The sequence below is a fragment of the Anser anser genome, assembly GCF_964211835.1.
Source record: "Anser anser genome assembly, chromosome: 16".
Taxonomy (NCBI): domain Eukaryota; kingdom Metazoa; phylum Chordata; class Aves; order Anseriformes; family Anatidae; genus Anser; species Anser anser.
In genome coordinates this window covers 5,061,109-5,082,797 of record NC_139737.1, presented here as the reverse complement: position 1 = coordinate 5,082,797, position 21,689 = coordinate 5,061,109, and the positions used below count along the sequence as shown (strand labels likewise).

The 21,689-nt window shown below is 37.1% G+C and overlaps 1 protein-coding gene across 5 annotated transcripts in view; it reads left to right on the top strand.

The window, feature by feature from the left end:
* The window catches only part of EDN3 (endothelin 3), a 31,936-nt gene extending 10,490 nt beyond the window's left edge, over positions 1–21,446 (top strand). The window contains exons 3-5 of one of the 5 annotated variants that reach the window (XM_083801807.1): positions 3,164–3,328; positions 4,243–4,358; positions 10,666–21,446. In XM_083801807.1, the coding sequence (XP_083657933.1) occupies positions 3,164–3,328; positions 4,243–4,315 (238 nt within the window). In that variant the 3' untranslated portion in view covers positions 4,316–4,358; positions 10,666–21,446. Of the gene's footprint in view, positions 1–3,163; positions 3,329–4,242; positions 4,359–5,218; positions 5,413–10,665 lie in introns of those variants that run through there. The other 4 variants (XM_083801809.1, XM_083801808.1, XM_083801806.1 and 1 more) reach the window with 4 other exon arrangements.
* Positions 21,447–21,689: the final 243 nt, after the last annotated feature.

Genomic DNA, 21,689 nt, shown 5'->3' with positions numbered 1-21,689 from the left:
ATTTAGAAAGTGGTTAAAAGCTGACTAAAGAAGAGAGATGCCTCACCTGAAATGGGAAGCAAAGCAAATGCTTGGTGACAATTAAATGTTGACAAAAATTCCCACCTAGCAAGTAGAAATTGTAATTCTGTGTCTGTCATTTTGAACCTGAGCACTGCAGCACCATAAAATTTGCTGCACAAGCAGCCATTTATTAATCACATGTAACAATCTCAGCATGCTGCTAGGCAAATGCTTCTGATACTTGTTCAACTGAATCTCTCTGGCATCTCACTTCTGAAGTACTGGGAAAGAGGCATGAACTAACTTGAAATACTAACATTTTCAGCTGCTGGAATGATAACCATGCACACACGAACATTTGCTTAAATGTTGTGATTTATGAGTTGCATCAGAGTAACTGATAGGCACGAAAACAGTGACTATATTTTTTAGCTCTTTCTGAATACTGCTGGAAAGATTCTGAGTTGCTATTGAAGTTTATCTGTTTTGGTTCAGAATTTTTGGCTTAGAAATAAAAAGACAGGCATATTGGAGAACTATTAAATTTCCATCTCTGATTGGCAAATCTGCACATCAGCTTACGTAAAAATGTTTGCTTGGGTATTCTAGTTAAAATTCTTACACTTGAAAATGTCATTGCTTTTGCATTTATTTCTGGACCATTGAGAATGAAGTGCTCTTGAATACATTTTCCAAGCTATGAAGCACACCCTTATAAGCCTCAGGCTTACAAGTTTCATAGAACTTAAGGCACTTCATTAGAAAGATCAGAAGCAGTATCTAAAATATCAGTTTCCTCTTCTGCTTCTGGCTGTGATTCATGCTTCTAATCACTTGGAATTACACTACATTGTCCACTTCTGCCAGTTTGCTGGAATTTACTGGCTCTTAGGAGATACATCAGACTGGGAAAGGGCCCATTCCTAACTCACCATAGTTCTCATACTGATGCATTAACATAAAATTGAAGTTGATTATGATTGCACTTAGCCCATTAATTTGCGAACTGCAGCAACTAAGGAATAAAGCACGTGCCCTTTTGCCTCTCCAGCTGTGAAGGCAAAACCTCTGACACAGGCCAACCTGTAGCTCAGTCCCACAGAGATTCTCATTTAGAGAATCAGAATAAGAAAAAATAGTATCATATGTTGGGAAAGTGAACTTTTTAAGGGGAACCACTTTAAATAATGAAAATAAAATACTACAGTATTTGATGTCTTGTTAATATGATGTGGGATGACATCTGGAAAAGCTGTAAAAACCTTCCTTATCCCTTTACAACACATCCACCATGAAATAGGGGTTTCACAGTTGGTTAGACCAAGCAAAATTCCTGTTTTCATTTCAGCCTAAATCTAAGACAGAAGTTGAATAACAGAATTGTCCCAGACTGTTTCCATAGAGGGTTCACTACCCTTAAAAAGACAGGAACTTCCTTCCTCCCATTCCTATCTCTAAATACCAGCCATTACTTCATAAAAAACATGAATGTATCTAAAAATATGACTGTACAACAACTATTTATGACAGAAGTTACCTATATTAGCCATTTATCATTCATTATTCTCCAGTAGATGACAGTACAGAATTATTAATACTCTTCAATTATAAAATAGGACTTGCCCTTACCCCTAAAGACAACAGATAGCTTCTCAAATGGCTGTTCGAAAAGAGGGGGCAAAATTAAGTCCTAAATTTGAGTATTCTTGGCCTTTCCTAGTGTTGAGGCATAGCCGTAGAACGAAGGAAGTGGTGAAAATATACAACACTTTCTGCACAGATGTCAAGAAGATCAGCACCTGCTGGAGAGTGTCTCATGGCCTGTAACAAACAGAAATACTGCTTGTGATTTTGTCTCTTTCTGTGATTTTATGATAAGTCTACCTATGATAGGTGTGCTCTGGTTCAGGCTGTGAAAGATGAGACGCATGGTTACAAGCTGGTACGTTACTAGCAGTGCAGAGGTTTGAATAACTGATTTGCATGAACTGTACTGATGTTACATCAAAAATTATTGCAGAGATTACAAAAATAATGTTTCTAAACATTTCAGCCCACCATGAGCATGGGAAAATTTGCAGCTTTCCAATTAATAGCCTAATGATGTTTTTATGAAAGCAAATGAAACAAGTCCAAGTACACGAAGTTAGTGGTTCCAGAAAGATTATTCAGGCTTTGTTCTGCAACCCTTCTGTAATCCTTCTATAACCACTCTTACTTCCTCTCCCCCGCATTTCTTTTTTTTCTCCCCCTTTCACCTCCACTCCTCTTTCTCACTTTTGAACCCTTTGGTTTTTTAGCATTTGTGCGTTGCTTAGCCCAGCCCTTGAGTACACTGGAACACTTGTGGGTCTCCAGAAGTTCCACGTGGTGTAAACCTGAGTTGAGATTCTTTGACAACTTGTAGTAGGAGAACAATTTATGATGTACATCAAAACTATCCATGCATTTTTGGGACACTAGCAAGCAGCGATGAAGCATTCCCTTTTCTGATACTATTGCCTATAACCCATAAATAAAGTATGCCAAACTTCAGGGAAATAAAGAGAATTACCTCTATCTATCGCCATGCTGCTGTAAAGAATATGTAGGCACCAATGCTTTTCTGTGAGAGATCACATGAGAAGGATTATCTAGCTGTTCTCACATTTGTGACTCAATGGGTCATGTTCCTAAACGTGATGCAGTAAACCAGTGATGATGATGGTTTTCTCCATTTCTCAATGATAAAAATAATGGCAAATCAGAAGATGATGACAAAAACATGTCACTTATCTGGTGGAAATTGCCACAGCCCCTATTTCAGTTTCTACCAGCTACGGCACTGGACATGACATTTGTGGGGAGTAACCAACACAGCGAAACGCTAAAATAAGCAATTACCTGGGGATGTATTTGTACTGGGTGCTAGGTAATCATTTTTTTTTTTGTACATAGTCAATGTAGCTGCCAACTAATTCTGACATTTGAGCTGGTTTTTTTGTTTGTTTGTTTGTTTTGTTTTTAAGCTACTTTATAACTTCATAGAAGCCTAAGTTGATTGAGTTTGGTATAAGTTGATTGGTTTGGTATAGGTCTGTTTTCTAAAAGAGAAAAAAAAAAACAGAACATCATCTTAATTAGCTCCTAAAATATACAATATTTGTGATTCTCACAACAGGAGGACTGTACCATATGGGCTGTCTAACTACAGAGGCAATTTTAGAGGCAAAAGATCTACAGGCCAGAATCAAAGTAATTTCCAGTCTTCTTTTCGGTGTTCTTGTTTGGATGCTCATGACAAGCAGTGTACGCAGTTTTGCAGGAGAATGCAAGACAGAAGAAGGTGAGCATCTTTTCTTAATAATGCAGGCTGAGTACATGATTTGACTATTTCATGGAAGTAAACTATTCATGGAAGTAAATTGTTCATTGCACGTATCAAATGAAACTGATCAAGAGATGTATTGATTTCAAATCCAATTCTCTTATCTAGTTGTGTAGGTTAACCCTGGCCAGAAGCCAAGCACCCACACATCCACTCACTCATTTCACCCTCAAGTAGGGTAGGGGAATGAATGGTAAGAGCAAAAGTGAGAAAACTCACGCATCATGATACAGACAGCTCAACAGGTGAAGGAAAGAGGGAAAAAAAATAAACAACCACACACACCAAAAAACAATAACCAATGCAATGCGTATCACTCACCATCTCCCGAATACAGACTGATGCCCAGCCAGTCACTAGGAAAAGCCAACGCCGCCCCCCCTCCCTACCTTCTTCCAGCTATACCCAGAGTTTTATCATTAAGGATAATATTAGATGTTATGAAATATTCCTTTGGCCAGTTCAGGTCACCTGTCCGAGTTTTGTCCCATTGATGCCAGGCGAGCACTGGTCAGGAATACCAAAACAGCGGTGCACTATCAACACTGGTTTTTTTTAATCACAAATCCAACACACAGCACCATCTGGGCTGCTATAAAGAATTAACTCCATCCCAGCCAGACTCAGTGCATGAGTGCTTTGGATTTTTGTTGATGTGTATTTCTTTTTATGATGTGGTATTTTTGAAATAGCAACAGTTAGGATAACAAGCAGAACAATTCAGGCCATGCTTAATAGTGCATTATTTTAGAATGGAAACATGCAAAGCTTTTCTATTCTAAACAAAGGTATGACGTTGTCACTTTATGAATAGCTCAGTAAGGATAACTGATAGAACACAGTGAGAAATTGAGCAAATCTCTCTTCCCCAGAAATCACGGATCAATGAAAATAACAGAGGAGACAGCCCAAAGCAGGGAAGAGGAGAATGCTTTCATTCAGTAGCACAGAGAGCTTGGAGGATCCTGAACAGTCAGGTATGGCTCAGGTGTGTATCTTGTTGAGTAGAAATACTATTTTTCCATAAATTTGCTTTGTATTTTCATAAGACTAAATTATTCTAAATGAATATTTTCCCTTCCTGCTAAATAGGGCAGAATTTGGCTTGTGAAGTTTTGTTTTTATTTTTATTTTTAAATAACCTTTATTATATATAGAATTACTATAGCTTTTCTCATGCTGATCTAGCTCTTTCAGAAACTGGATTCTCTGGCTATAAGCCAACATATTTTGAAAACAGCCCTACTTCCCTGCCCCCCCCGTCTTCAAGAGCTGTTCCAAGAGCTGTTCCTGTCTGTTGTCTTTTTACTCAATTACTTCTGCAACAACTTTGGCTACATGTGACAGTGCACTACTGGAGTAAAACTTAAGTTGTCAAGATACAGAAACAAAACAAACTTTGTGGAAAAATATTTGGAGGGGAAAATAAATCTACTATAAGTGTCAGATATAAAGAGGTTACTGTGACCTTGTAGCCAGTTTCAAAAAAGTTCCAGTTCCAAATCAACCTTTAATACTACTGCTACGTAAGAAATGCAAAGTGATGTCAGTATAAGCAAATACTTGTAGTTCTGGGTGAAATGAAGCAGCCATTAGGACTACAAGACTTTTAAAAATAAGTCAAAATCACCTCATTACCTCAAAATTTTAGCTGTGGAGGGAAGGATCCAACTTCTTTTGTTGTTTTGGTTTTTTGTTTTGCTATCATTATGTAATCAGAGCTAATTAGGCATCTGGGTAGCATTTACTCTGTGTGTATACTATATCAAGTAGGTGTGTTTATATAATCGAGGAGATGAACCATAGTTCTACCAGGTCAGAGAGAGCTAGCTCTGACTAATCAAGCAGGTTTTTGTTTGTTTGTTTGTTTAGCTTTAACGTTCATTTGCTGAAGCTGAGAAGCAAGAACTTAAGCTACAGCTCTCCCCTGAGATGGACAACATTGATGCTTCAGTCTAATGCCCGTGGAGAATTCAGCAGCATGCTACACTTCCATTCCCTCAATGCCATTCTGAGGGCACGTGAACCCACATGAAGAAGCTTTCTCCCATGCTCCCCTCGTGAGAGTCTCAGTAAAGGATAATTATCACATAACCTGGCAGGGAATATATATATATCAATATTGAACACAAATTCAAAGACTGATTGAAACTTCAGCAACACAATTTCAGGAAACATTTTTCTACCTGATTTTTAAAAGTAAAATAGAAACATACTGTTTCACTTATGCTTGCTATGTGTCTGAAGAACCCATCCAGTTTTACGTGGGCAATTGTAACTGGACAACGTGATGAGTTAGAGAGATTGCCTATACATGAGTTCTCAATAAGAATAAACAGATTCAAAATGTTTCTCTTGTTAATGTATGCAAGCCTGAATCATCATATTGTAACCTTGTGGCAGATGTTTAAATAATATCTATGCAGAATAAATATGAACCGCTAATATAAACATTACTGTAAACTATAGCAAGTTAAGAGTATACATTGAGTATTCAATAGGTTACTGAATTTATGCACAAATTATTCCTGCACAAAGTTCCATTCAAAAACATTTACAGTGCTTATTTAGAGATGCACTGTAGTTGCAGAACTCCAATTGCAAAAGAACTCCAATTGCAAATTGCAGAACGCCAAATTGCAGAACTCCAATAATTCATCCCAAATAATTTCCTAGAGATGAAAGGATAGGACTATGGAACTTTAAAAGAAACTTCACACAAAGTACTCGATCGTATGCTATTCAAAGCCCCTAACATACGTTATCATCCATAATACATACATTCATCCTTTCTAGTCCTTTAAATCGCATTTTTATCTCTTCAATGAAATGTCATCACTGAACAACTTGGAAACTTGACGATGAGATTATATCCACCTGTGGATATTTTTCAATGGAAAATATATCTTCAGAAATTATGGACTTTTTTTGATAGAAAGATGCAAGAGTAAGCTTGAAAAAGAGTAACTTTTGCACATCCTGTTCAATAATATAATTTAAAAAGAGAGAGAGGAAATCCCTTACTTGTAACATTATAGATCTTTTTTTGGTTTGACTGAACTTCAGGCAGACTTTCCCCAGGGTGCATAGGTTAAACTGTAACTAGATGACGTTAAATTATATTTTATTGGAAGATGGAAACTAAAAGAAAAACTGCAAAATGAAAAGAACAGTAAAAATGGTTATATGGACTTAGAACAGGGGTGACAGACTTCGAAACAAGAAAGGGAGGTCTTTTTGCCAAAATATATATGATATATTATATATATATGGATATATTTCATAAATAAATTATTATAGTTATAAAAGTAAATATATCTTTCAGTTACTGCATTTGTATCAGTGTCTTATTTGCTGTACAAATGATTTTGTACATTCATAGAAAATAGACTATTTATTATATGGAAAAACCTCACATATAATTTTCCCATAATTTTTTAAAGGGACTGTATAGCTCTCCCCTCCCCTCTGCCCCAAATAACCAGGCTTTGCTACGAAGAATGCTTAATGCTCATTTATAACCACTAACAGGATCTTTTTTTTCTTTCCCTGAATGCATACACCTAGGTCATGCAAAAACTTGCCTTCTTTAAAACAGATTGATAGCTCAGTCTGCGAACTGAATATGTACCCCTAGCAGTTCATGTAAAAATCAATCCGTCCTGAACACAGCAAAAGAAAGAACATGAGAAATAACTGTTGCATCAAACCAGGAAGGGACAAAATTCAAAGTTTACTGCAGATATATCCAAATTAATCTATAAAATGCAGCATATAGCCAAGCAATGTATGTGATGGGTTCTGGACTGTAACTGCAGTTATTCTGTCTGAGAATAGTTTACGACCACGATACTATTACCTACTTTTCATATGTTTACGGAAAATTTCACCAATAGCATCCCTCATGTCTCAGGGTGTCAGTCTATTTTTAATGGTATGCATGTTGGACTAATTTGAATTTAAGTTCTCTAAAAATTTCACATAAAAATAATATACAACTGATGAATGTTTTAAGTAAGAAAATTTTTAAAATGTGATAAATCAAAATGATTATTTGCAGAAGCTAGAAATAAATTTTTTCACATGGAACATTAGCATAGCTAGGTGTACTACAGAACTATTCTTCCGGGATATTTTTTTGAGGACACTACTGTATAGTTTTGTAACAACAAATTAGTTCCAGTTCTTACTCTATTCCATGTACAACTGTTTCTATGCAACTTTTCTAATTTTGTCAGCATGGTGTAGCTCTCCTTCTAGTTTCCATTAATAAAAGTGCAATTTTCAGTTGTTAATAGGAATAAGAGCAATAAATGATCAGAGGTCTAGAAAACACTCTAGAAGGGAGGCTTTGAAGAATTTCTTTTGCAAGAAAAACTAAAAAAAAATAAAAAAAGGAGAGGGGGGATGTGAACACAGCATCAAACGCACAGGTCTGTGGCAGAGAGGAAAGCAGCATATTGTTCCTACGTTCCTCTAGCAGAAACAGCAAGTGTGGGGCTTACGTTACAGCAAAGCCCATCCAAGTTAAACACGGCAGTAAGAACAGTTAAGTGCCATGGAGACAACGGTCTCATGGAGACAGTGGTCTCCATCACCACCTCCACGTCTTATTCCTTGGCTTTGCCCTGTGAAAGGCATAGACTTTGGTGTCAGAGTCAGAGAGGGGTCAAAGCTGCGAGTGTGGAAGGAAGTGCTTTCCTGCAGAGTTAGGTGACTACTCCCTGAGCAGAGTTCATGTTTCCTGTTCATCAGAGTAAATGGCTCCTTGCTTGCTGTGCTGGCTTTTGGGGATACTATTCTTTTGCTTCTAATCTTCCCAAAGATTACACAATGATTGTAAAACCTGGAAGCAAAGTTCTTCAGTAGATCCTTCTCATGTTAAGTTAATACAGGGATGACTTTAAAAGGAAACTAATTTTTAGTTGACTTCACCAGGAAAGTTACCCAATTTTTATTCATAAGAATAGATGAATTAAAATAGGCCATTGATTTATTCATTTCCCGTACTAAGGGTTGTTTGTAACCCACTGAAGTTTATCAGATATGTGGGTGGGAGAAGGTGGTACGTTTTAGAGTTATTTTGTCATGCAGGCAGAAGTAATTTTCTCTTGGCTAAACTGTGACAACTTAAATCATTCCTCATCTGCTTTGTGAATGTGCTAAATGGAATTTACTACATCCTCCAACTATTCATTAAATGCAGCAGAATTGAATTGTTTTTTCTCCATAATAAAAACCAAGACTGCTGGCATGATGTACCAGCAAAGACTGAATGAAATGCTTTTGACAGTTTTAAAACCTCAAAGAAGTTTGACATATAAGTCTTTCTCACAAAACACAGCTGAGTAAAAAAGAGTTTGAAAGAATTTATTTTGCTGCAAGAAAATAATGGAAATATGTTACTACAGTGCATGTAATCTCTTCATAATGACCAAAAGAAACAGTGGCCACAGTTCTGGGATATGCCACCCAAACCCACCAGATCCACCCAGACAGATACTTTCTAGATACCCAGCACTTGAGCCTCACAGATATTCCTCTTGGCAGCATCTAGCATTTTTCACATATATGCAACAGAACAGCTAGGCAAAAAAAAACACCAAACAAACAAACAAACAAAAAAAAAACACAGAAAAAATACTAATGTGAAAGACTGCAGAGGGAAATCATGAAAATTTGGTTCAAGGTGACTTGAGATGACAAAACTATTTATCTTATAGGAGTAAAATGCAGGCTAATAAGAGTAAGGCTGAAAAATGCAACTAAAAGTTATTGTAGAACCATAGAACCATTCAGGTTGGAAAAGACCTCTAAGATCACCTAGTCCAACCGTTAACCTAGTACTAAAGTCCACGACTAAACCACACTACTAAGTTCTACATCTACATGTTTCTTGAAGACCTCCTGTTCCAATGTAGCACAACCCTTTCAGTAAAGAAATTTCTCCTAATATCCAACCTAAACCTGCCCTGGCACAAAGGAACAAAAAGCCATATGAACATTAAATCTTTAAATCCACAATTTGATATCTATTGGAACAGAAATCAAGCAAAATTGTGAAAGATGAGATTGTTTCCAATCTCTGGTTTCACTACTAGGGTTTTGCAGAGGAAAAGACATAACCTGGAGAGCTTTATAGTACAAAGAAATATCAGGACTGAGAGACTTAAAAGATGTTAAGCAAGTTAAATGAAGCATATTGAGCTTTCTGTTTCCATTGCATGGTATCTTTCCAAACTTCATTCAAAAGCAAATTTTCAGAAGTATCTCTGCTTCCAAGATTTTCAGAAGTGCTTTCTTTGGAAGACAGATGTGCCTTGATTTGCACTCCAAAATTATAGCTCAGTAACACATGCTGATAGCTAGTAGTGTAACTGCGCTTCAAAAAAACTTCTGGGATGAGGTTCAAGTTCTGCCATGAGAAATACTTCACTGAATTCTTGGGCTCTTACTGAGCTTTTGCCTAAGCTGCAGTATCCACATTGCATAAAGTAGTATCCATATTGAACACATTCTCCCTCACCCCCCATACTTCTAGCTTGGTTCTCTCTTTATTTCAATATGCTCCTTATCAATCTTACAACAGTGACCTGGTTCCCAAGTCATGTCCTATATGCACAATGCTTAGAATTCTTAGTCCTTCTTTTTAAAAGGTATCTACTTTTTTTTTTTTTTTTACCATGTGCTGTCATTCAATCATCAGTGAATAGATACCTTGACCCAAACTCCCTGCAGACGTCTGTGTCAACATAAATGGAATTGTATTGACTTGCAAGAGCTGAAATTCTGTCCCCTTAACAATAAGTTGATTACAAGTCTACAAGTCTTTGACATTCAAACACCATTTTTCCTATGAATATTTGAAAATTCTATGTGGACAAAGCCATTTAGACAGTAAAGGGCCATTATGTTAAAAAAATGAAATGAGAAGAGATGAGGAAATATCTGAGAAAAAGATGTTTCCTTTTTACTTGTAGTAATGGATATTCCACTGGACAAAAAATCATGTTTAACAACTATCGATTTCTATTAAAATTGTTTCTCAGAGTGTGATTCAGCTGTCCATTAAGTTAGTGAGAGTTTACGTGTGATTCATGAGCAGCAATTTTACCATACTTGTCCAGGAATTATTTGTTCTATTGCTATCTGCTAGATTGTTTTCATTTTTATTTGCATGGTTCATTTTGAATTTGCTGGCTACTATTTTGTAATGACAATTTTTTCTCCTAAAGTATTGACTAATCAATTTGGAAATGCTTCATTGTTCACTATATTTCTCTTTGCGGATCCAGGCCTGGCAATTTATATTGCTCAAGTGAGAGGAGAGCGGTCTTCAGTTACCAGTACAGACCCTTGGCTACACAAATACTTTCAATGCATATAATAAAAAGGGTTAGAGCCTTTTTTTTTGTCTTTAAAATAAATGTGCAAACTATTTCAGCAATAAATATATATATATTGATGGACTAGATCGGTTTTACCATGGAGACAAACTAAACAAAGTTTTACTTTGCGTGATAGAAAGTTACAGGAAAACAGGAACACAACAAGTATGTTGTAGACTGGAATTCTCTACAGAGGACATATTTTTCACAGGTATGTTATGCTTAAAAATGCACACAGATGACAAGTAGCACTTAAAAAGGTATGGCAAAGTAAATGATGAATCATCTTTGGAGTCAGCTTGGTGCTTAAATTCCCAAGGTGCAGATTTTTAACAATTACTTAGCAGAAAGCAAGATGACGTGAAGACAAATATATTCCATTGTAGTCTGTAAATCTCATCCTCTAAGCCTGGCCATTAGTAATCTGTACTACTGCATTCCAGAGATCTGTACTTTCAACACTGCAGAAAGCAACTGAGAAAGTAAAACAGTTAGGTACGTGCACAATTTGTATCTTAATGTGTTCGCAGACTCAGATACTGGAAGAGTCAGTTACAAGATTTCATCCAGAACCATGTAAAAATTGCTGATGAAGTCACACGCAATTAAGTGTGAATTTTAAGACGAACCATCTCAAAACCATGGATGCTTTTGGTAAAACAGCCTTGGAAAACACAGCAAAAGAGGAGGAGGATACACGTGCCTACTGCTGGCCTGATCTGGCTATTGAATTTAACAACAGCTACTTGTCATCTGTCAACCCAGCTGAGATGTGTTACTGAGGCTTTCTCTAGATGGACTTGAAATTCATGCTGTGGTAATTCGGCACATTGGAGCAAGCCAACGGAAGCAAACATGAGTTCATGGAGCAGCAACAGCCACATGTATTAACTCGCAACAAAAATCAAGTTTACATGAACGTACAAGCTGAGCCTGAGGCAACTGTGTAGCTGGCCCACTATGCCAGCTCTCCTTTAGATAGGTAGCTCTCAAAAGAGGGATAGGTTTGACATCTGGGAGAAGTACCCTCTTCATCTTCCTAATATGAATTGGCAGATATCACCTCCAGGAATCAAAGACTTTCTGCAGAATCCTTGTGGATGTAGCTATTCTGGCAAAGCTCCCTGAGGAAGACAAAGGATATCCTTACAGCAGGAATTTCTCCTGCAAGTCTAGCTACATAATCTCTTCAAAGAACACTAGCAGAACAAGAAAAAAAATGTGTGGTGTCCCCCCCGCAATTCCTCCCTTTTAAATTCTAGTTGTGTCTGGAGCAGAGGTTTTGCCAATGCAGTCATGTCAGCATGGGAACATGCTAGCTATTGAAAACCTGGGCTAAACAGGATCGGCACTTGAAATACTTACCAAATACAAAATATGTGACAGGAAAATAGCTTCAAGACAGTACTGATAATTTAGGTAGCGTTATCTTGCTCATGCGATGAGGCAGCTTGTTTTGGTACAAGGTGACATCTGTATTTAGCACATCTAAAGGGAAGCTATGCTCTTTTCCATTTGGAATTAGTTTTCCCACTGCAAAAGCACAAATGCATGCAAAGACAAACATCTTAATTCATTAACCTATTCATAATAAAAAGCAGCTTGTGCTGATAAAGGAAACAATTTGTGAAGGTGCCTCTAAAATGGATGCAAGATCCATTTTTGAAGTTAATCCCAAATCCCACAAAAGGACTTTTTCCTGCATTAGATCGTAGTTCGTCATAGCTGCAATAGAGGTCCCCTTCAAAGATAAAATTTTCATTTGTTCTACACTGTAATAAGTAATGTTCCTCCCTCACTTCTGTTCAGTCCTTCACAATATTCTCTTGGCAAATCCCCTTAGAATAAAAGATCAGGATCTGTTTTCAGCACCTTTTATCCTGACAAAAATAAAACAATTTGTGCACGATAGATGGCCAGCATTTATATTGTTCTGCACTGGGTTTTGTGGGTAAAGAATCAGCATTTCTAATTTCAATTAACTAGCAAATGTAGACATATAAGTAGGTACATTAAACTGTTTGAGGTTCCCTCCAGTCAAAATTATCCTATAAACCTGAGTTCAAAAAGATTTGGGCTACTAATAAAGAGAAGGCTAGTAATGACTGAGCCCTGAATATATTGCTCATAGGCAACTGCATAGCCAGTCTCTCCTGAGTACTAAGAATCTCTGAAGAGAACAATAATCCAGTCCTCAGCCAACATTCTGCACGTGGATCAAAGGAAATACATAACCAGTGTAAAGCAGGTGTTAAAACCAAAGCCTAGATACTCTTAGAAGATTCCTGGAACTGTGTACATATTCATTCAATTCTGATACTATTAAGATGCAGTTCCCAAAAGATTTTTATTTATTTATTTATTTTAAATTCTGTTTCCTTATATCTACCACAGAAGAGAATTCCATTAGTTTCACAAGAATGAAGCCAATTTACAGCTCCTTTTGGTGCCAGTTTGGACAGTCATGGGTCAGCTAAGGGTCATACTGTGCAGTGTTAAAGACACTGCAATTAAGTACCAGATTGAGTCTAAGCCTTTGAATTCTTGAATGCAAAACCTTTCTTTATACAAATCTGGTCATGAATTAAAACATTCAAAACACTTGTGCCAGACCCTGAAGTTTGTCCTTGATTAATATTTTTTGAGCAGAGTTCCAAAGAAATTGGATAATTTAGTTCTGTATTCGGTGAAGCACAGAAGAAGAAAGCTTAAGAAGAGGAAATCCTGCATTAGATTTCAATAACTCCAGAACCAACAATTCCGTGAAGGAGTCTTGGGGAAAAACAGGCTCAGAAAGTAAACTAATGTGCATAGGGTTCACTTTGTCACTGTGTTTAGAAACACCTCAATATTGCAACCCCTTGTTACTAGCACCAGTAATAATGAAACATCCTAGCTGCCCACATCCAACCCATGTTACAGCATCATGTATGATCTTCTTGCATACATTCTCAAGTGCAGCATGCAACGTAGCATTAGGCCAACAGCTCCAACACATGGTTACTTGTGAAGGTGACAGTGGGAGCACTGGGCCCTCTGTCTTAAGATACTCATAAAACTATGCCACCCAAACAAAAGATTCCAGAGGAGAGCTTTTTATTGCAACAACTATTTCATCGATGTTGCAAATGTTTTCTCCTACATATCACAGAGCAAACTCAGTAAACATCATTTGCCAGTCACATGTTGTCTTCATAAATATTCTTAAAGCCTTTATTTCCACATATGCAGCATTAAGTAAATTTTCTTTTCTTCAAAAGACACTGCGTGTTTCTAAACTCCTTCTACTATGCCTGCCTCACTGTAAAAAATAAATACCAATTTCAAAACAAACACTGTCTACTGGAAGAAACTTCAGTTCCAATCTCCCCTTTTGTAATTTTCAAGAAATAATGCTAAAGAAAGATCATGCCCTAGCTGGAACAGAAAGGAGTCCAGCATCTGTTGCCTCCACTGCAGGAAGAGTAAATTCAGCACGATCTTTCAACAGCTTTATTGGAAAACAGCTGCCAGCATTATTGATAAGCGTGTTTTTCTCATCGGGGCTGAATAGGCCATAACTTTTTTTTTTTTTAAACGTATTTTTAATGGTGCTTTTATAAACGGGTTATCGTAACAGCGTGAATTGGAACATTAGCAGTCCAGAAAATTCCTGAGTTAGTCAACTTCTCTTTTTCAAGTTTTCTTCTGTTTCTACTGGAGATAGTTCTTACACTAGGTTTTGTGCTTCATGTGTTTCTCCTACTTCAGATTTCATTGTTTGCAGATTTCATTCATGGATAAACAGCCTTAAGATGTTTATCAAGCTTGTTTTTCATTTAAAAACCACAGGAACATCGTACAAAACATCACAACATAACTTTCCTGAAAAATTCCTCTGGAAATTTTTCATTTCTCTGTCAAGCATGCATACTTAGTAATTTGTCTGCATCCACAAGAAGCTCTTCTTAAAATATTATTTATACCTCAAAGATCTTTACCATCCTCGTCATACTGCTTCACATTTTATATAGCATGCATATTAACTCAATTTCCCATGATTAAACAATTATCTTGCCAAGTAGCCTCAATTGATACGGTGTCAGGACTTGAAATATGTTTTTAAATAGTCTACTGTTGTAGACATAGACCCAGCAGAAAGAGATTATGCATGTTGTTTATTCATGTTTTCTGTTACCAACATCATAGGAATAGTATTAGTAACCACTTATTGTTCCAACTTCTCAAATACAAAACATTTTTTCTGAGCTCTACAGAGCAAAACAATTCTGCTAACTCTCCACTGCTCTATCAACCCTATTTCAAAGAGAGACCTTGTTCAAACACAGACTAAACATCACTAAGGCAAGCCTTACATATAATTGAGGTGGGGAGAAAATCCTTAGTGGTATCTCTCAAAGTTTACGTATTACAGCAATATGAACACTAAACCATTAATCGTATGAAAAAAAAAGAACTAAAGAAACCTGACATCTTGTGCTTTTAGATAGACTTTTGAATAGATTTGTACACAGATTTTCTGCTTATACCTCACATATCTATACAATTATATCCCTTTTTCTCCTTAAAGAAACAAACAAAAAAACAAACCAACCAACCAAACAAAAAATCCAACTTGCATCTTCAGAGAATTTTGGTAGAAACACACAGGTTCTCTTGAATGGTTACAAGAATTGGTGGATGGGATCTAGAGTCACTAAGGGCAAACTTGTGAATGATCTTTCCTTTTCCTGACAACCTGCTTATACCAAACATCTAGGCATTTAAGCGTACCTAAGATTATTAGCTTATTCACCCACTTGTCAGACATTATAGAACGGCTTGGGTTGGAAGGGACCTTAAAGATCATCTAGTTCCAACCCTCTGCCATAGGCAGGGATGCCACCCACTTAGGTTGCCCAGGGCCTCATCCAGCCTGGTCTTGAACACCTCTAGGGATGGGGCATCCACAAATGCAGACATGGTTGTATGCAGCAGGAAGTTTGAAAGTTTTAAAGAGTTAGACCATTCACCTAAGAGGCAAAAGTTTGCCTTCTATAAAAAAGTCAGTTAAAATGCTTGGAATTCCAAGATGTGGCAAATTAATATAAGATTATCATGTATTACCTAACTAACTGGATTTTTATGCAGTCCTTTCCTCTTACAAATAGTAAGTGCATCTCAAAATTATAACAAAAACATTTTTTTTTCATTTACAATGTCACAGAACATGGCAGCTTAGTCAGCATAAAGGAGGAAGATTATGGTTGAGTGACCCTTGCAAAAAAAAAATCCAAGATACATGTTTTCTCTGTAGCGCTATTGAAGCAGCAGTTACCCAAACACCTCACCCTTATAATTGCCCATAAATATGACATGACACTTTCACTGTTTGACCATCTATGTCTTGGCAGTCTTGGTCTATACGTTTCTGCAAGGAATGCATCTACATTCTGGAATTTCCTTATTGCAAGGCAGGAAAAGTCCTCCAGGGTTAAATGAAGTTCTTGTGAGAGATGCCTCCCTCTCTGTGACAGCAATAGCAGAAGTGTTGTAAGATATCTGTGCTGTTCCAAAGTGTTTCATTCAAAAGAACAGTTCATGTGAATATAGTTTAATTTCTGCAGTCCATTGTCCCTTTCCTCTGACACCACCACTGCAGGCTAGTGGCAGTCCTGGTTTTGATTATATAGATTTATTTTTTGTACTCACAGAGAAGTCCATATGGAAATGATTTGTGGTCTTGAATGATCTGATCTGGACTTAACTGATTTAGAGGTTAATCCATGAGTATCTGCAGAACTATCCAAATACTCATGTGAGGTACTTTCTTATGTTGTTACACATCACCTCACACATTCTATTACAAAAGTTTGCATAAAACCAAAACAAGCCTATTAAGCCTTCATTTTATATAACAAAGTTTTGGTATGCCAGTTACTAGCTGCATTGCCTGATACATCTTTTTCATCCACGGAAATTAATTAAAAATGCATGACTTTTCTTGAAAATCACACTTTTGCAGTAATTCCTGAAGGCTTAAATGCAAAGCTGAAGAGCAGCAAGACAATGTTAAATACTAAAATTACCCTCTTAAAAATACTAAAAATATTATTAAAAAAATCAATATTTAATTAAAAGTTTTTCATTGACATACAGTTTTGAGACTATTTGAGAGCAGTCTTTAGAACAGGACAACGATGATGACTATATTCTAGTTTTCTACTAGTGGTGATTATCCACAATTACAGTCATATTATCCAACCCTCAAGGCTTTCCTTATTAGTTTTTGTGGCACACTTTACCCTCAAAATACTCTGTGCTAAACATAAAATCCATTGGAAACAATGGCACTACTCCAGGACTTAATGTTAAAAACCTTTCCTAGTAGACCAAAATACACAGAGGAAAGTAGAAATGGCTGTTTACTGTTGAAAAGTTGCCAGAAGAGAACATACTTAGCTTCCTCAAGGATTGCAGGGATTCTACCACACAGCCTAGGAGAACATTATTGCCTCATTCTTGCATGCCATAATCTATCCACAGTTCTTAAACCAATTCACAGAACTCAGTACCATCATTTCTGTTTCACCACCAACAAACTGAGGCTGTGAAATGGGTAATGCCTTTCCCAAACTCACCATCTGGAAATAACGCCCTTCCACCCTAAGACTCTGTTCACCTCTGCACGTGTGAGGCTAACAGCATTTTAGGGATCAGAAATATCTATCTTTTAAATATCTTTTAAATATGTAACGTCTTGCAAAATTCAAGTTCCTTTTGCATACAATTCTGTATTTATAGGGAATTTCATGAACACAATTATAAGAGGGAACACTCCACAAATTCTGCCAAAGCTCGGGAAAAATACTTCTCTTGAGAAGTGCATTTTCAGAAGAATAAATGATAGCATGGAATTACTCATCTACAAAAGCAGTCTACAAAGAGAAAAGGAAACAGCTGTCCTGAACTATTTTGTTAACTTCCATATCTGAACATTATGTCTGCAAACATTTCTCAGACTTGCAAGTAGTGTGGCAGCGTAGCTACAGCACCTCCACATGGACAGGGATTATGGAAAAAATCAGAAGAAAAAAAGCAAACATTAGTAAAACAGTAACCTGTTTTGGACAGAAGGTTTAGAAAGAAAAAATAATCGTAAGTAGAAACAGCTCTATTTTGCATTAATATTTCCAATGGTGCTGACGTAGGATAACCAAGAATTATATTATCCCACTACAACTCTTGCAGAAGCACAAACTCCTGTTGTGCAGTTTGGAGGGGTATGAAGTTGGACATAATTTTACAGGTATAGCTGTGTTAGTGCCATCAATACCTTGTATTGGTGCTGTTTAGGAAATATTTTTTCCTTATTAGTTTTGTACTTTCTATAGCATAGTATTTATTTGTAAATTTTACCAAAATGAAACAAGAATGCAGTTGGATAAACAAAGTGAAAATATAAGTGCTTTGGGTGTGTTTTAAGATGAGAATCAACATCTCACAAATGCAGTCATGTCCCTGCCCCCTCCCAAACCACGTCCAAAAATCACACAGAAATTCTCAACATGCCAAAATAAGAATGACCACTGTTTTGTTGAAGTGACCAGCAAACAACCTTACCCTCACTTTTTTTCAACAGGCCTGTTGCTGCCACAGTATATTTTTTTCTGAAAAACAAAAACAAAAACAAAAAACCCCACCCTCTGGGAGTGACTACTTCACCTGTTCTTCTGAGCCCTGCTCTCATTCTAGCCTTTCTTTAACCATGAAGATTAGGGATGGATGAGAAAAACAGGGAAGTCCTTCCAAGAAAGGGCACAACCAAGGCAAAATGCTGCTTTCCTCCATAAGGCGCAGGCTTTTGTCCAGATACGAACATTTGTTACCACGACAGACAAAAGTATCAGCTCATTGTAGACTGTGTTTATGGGCATACTGGTAAAGACATCTGGAAAATAATAGTTTAGAAGTTACAATTTTGAGCCACAGTGTAGGATTTTTATTGAGTCCTATTATGACTTACAAGAAGACATCACATGCCCTGCATTGAACTCTAGTTTATTAAAGTCTAAGAATGACCTAAAGGCTGAACACTCTTCAATTTATTGCCTTAAAAAAAAAAGTCTAAGATTCACTTTGGGATTTTTTTTCTTAGCTTTTAGTAGTTACAACAGTTTTTTTAGTTATTTCCTTATTTCTGCAAGAATCTCAATAAGCCTCCCCACATACCTACCTACATGTGCATTCCACATGTTTTCTTGCCTTCTCAAATGTGATTACTGCAGTAATTTTTTTCCTCTTTCTTTCAAATACAGAGCTATAGGATTACACATTGCTGCACTTTTAATTAAGATGTAGATACTGATTTGATTGACAGAACCATGACACGGAAACATTTATTAGAAGCCAAGATTAAGATTTTGACTTTTTGCACCAAAGCTGGGAAATGTACATTTAATACCGATCCACCTGGTGCCCATTCTTGGTACTGATCTATCATACCATCCTTGATTTCCCACATATTACCCTCAATCCTTAGATGCTATCCAGATTTAAGCAATTAGTACTGCACAGCGAGATTTCTGCCTGATCTCTTATTCCCATCTGGTGTCCATTAAGCCACAAACCCTGCATGGCATTAGACAATGTGCTTAGCATAAAGCGAAAGCTGAGGACAAACACCAGGAGTACCTGGTGGCACACTCCTACTTTTGATGTGTTCAGCATCTAAACCTATTTAGGAGGCTTCCTTTGATTACTGCTTCTCTCTTTCCATCCTGGCTGTCATTTTTTATGACACGGTTTACTGCCCCTACTGCTATGTTTATGCAACCATTTGTGGGATGACATGGTGAAACAGATCAACAGAAGGAAAATCTTTCTAAAGATGTTTTATCACGTACTGCTCAGTTAGAATTATAAAATAATGTATATTCTGGAGAAAAACTCTAGAGATCACCTGGTACAACTTCATGGCCAGCTTTAAAGTGGAGAACATTTCAAGTTTAGATTAGTTTGTTCAGGATCTTGTTCAGTTCAATTTTGAAAATCTCGTCTTCCACAACTTCTCTAGGTCTCTGTACCAGCACCTGAACACCCTCACTGTGAAGACTTTTCTCCTATCTAATCAAAATTGCCCTTGCTGTTACCTGTTTGTTTCTGCTTATCTGTGTGCCCCCATGAAGAACCAGACGCTATTTTCTGCATATCCAGGCTGCTAGGACAGCTCCCACAGCCTCTGCTCCAGGCTGAACAAATGCAGCTCTCTCACCTCTGTGTGTACTCTAAGTACTTTAGGTCCCCAGCCACACAGCTAGGACTCACTTGAGTTCATCAGCATCCTGTGCTTGGGATTCCACAGCAGGACCCAAGCCTCCAAATATGTTCTGTGGTGATCACAGGTGATGAATACAAGGAAACACCACTTCCTTGGCCCTCTGGCAGTACTTTTCCAAATGCAGCCCTGCATGCACATAACCTTCAGCTGCACTGGCAGAAATGAAGGAGCAATAAACTTCAAATGTGTAGGGATCCTTAGAATATAAATTTTCACTGAGACTTAACTCAAAACTTATTGAAAAAATAACAGAATCTTTCCTGACTTTACCTGGCACTCATTCAGATCCTTACCAGGGCCAAATCCTGCATGCCCAAGGGCTTATCTGTATGAACACATTAACTCAAGATGCATCAAAGCAAAAAAGCACTTTGTAACAGCTCTGATCAAAACACATTCAAATAAACCACCAGATTCTCTTTAGTACAAATCCTACTTCCCCAAACAGGGGTGGATTTTTCCCTAGGGATATTAAAGCACTGTAGAGAGACTGAAGGGCTTTCCATAGTTCTTTTCGTTGCTACATCTCATAAAACAGATAATTACTGAGCATACCAGAAAGTACAGTATACCTAGTCACATACTGACCTTGGGACAGACACTGGCACATTTGCACCAAAAAAACCTATAGCATTGATAGGTTTAGATAACAGTATGGCTTGCAAGAAGCTGGAAGTAATTCCTCCTCTTCTGCACTACTGTGTCTATGAATGATGTTCAACAAGTGAGGAAAGAGCCTGGAACTGTGAAGATCATCAAATATCTTTGCAAATATACCTGTGAGAGCAGAGTGAAAATTTGGAAGCATTCTTCCCATGCTTCTCCACATTTTCCAGCCCAAGAATCAGCTAGTAATTTTGCAAAGTTTCTTGGATTTCTTGTGCTATGGTTCAATGCTTGTTTCTTACAATCAAAAATTAAAATAAACTTTAAATTAAATCAGGTTTAAATGTTCCTCTCTGGTTTGCTTGCTTGTATGTGCGTGAATATGTGCATACCTGGTTTAAAAAATATTGTCTATGGGATTATTTAACAAAATGTCTGCAGGCAGAGAAAAGCTAGTTCAGTGTGAAGAACAGTAGAAAAAAGGGGAGGGACACAGAAACAGTCCTTGGCTATGTTCAAGCTATTGCAAAAAGAAAGGCACTAATTGATTTCCATGTTGGTTACTAAAATGGTCTTAAATTATCTGACTTGAATAACATTTGTTGTATTATTGAGGCTTCTCTCTTCTGATCTGCTTATGACTCTGGATACCAATAAGAAAGATTTTAGACTTCGGATAATCACAGGTTTGTTAAGTGCAAAGCAGCTTAGTCTAAGAACATTTATAATACTATATTTTTTTTTAGAAATCTTTCCATCTTCCTTAAAAAGAAAGATGGCTTAGCAATGAGCCGTAAAGTATTAGTATTACCTGTTGTAAGTGGGGTTGACTGTACACAGAAGAACTGATTGGAACTGCCATGATTAAAAAAGCATTTGTCTGGACTTCTGGTTCACATCAGCTTCAGGATGACTCAACTGTGACTTCAGGGGACTGAAATGGTGAAACAGGGAACACCTGAAATAACTGGGCAGTATCTGCTGTGTATCGTAGTGATGCATTCGC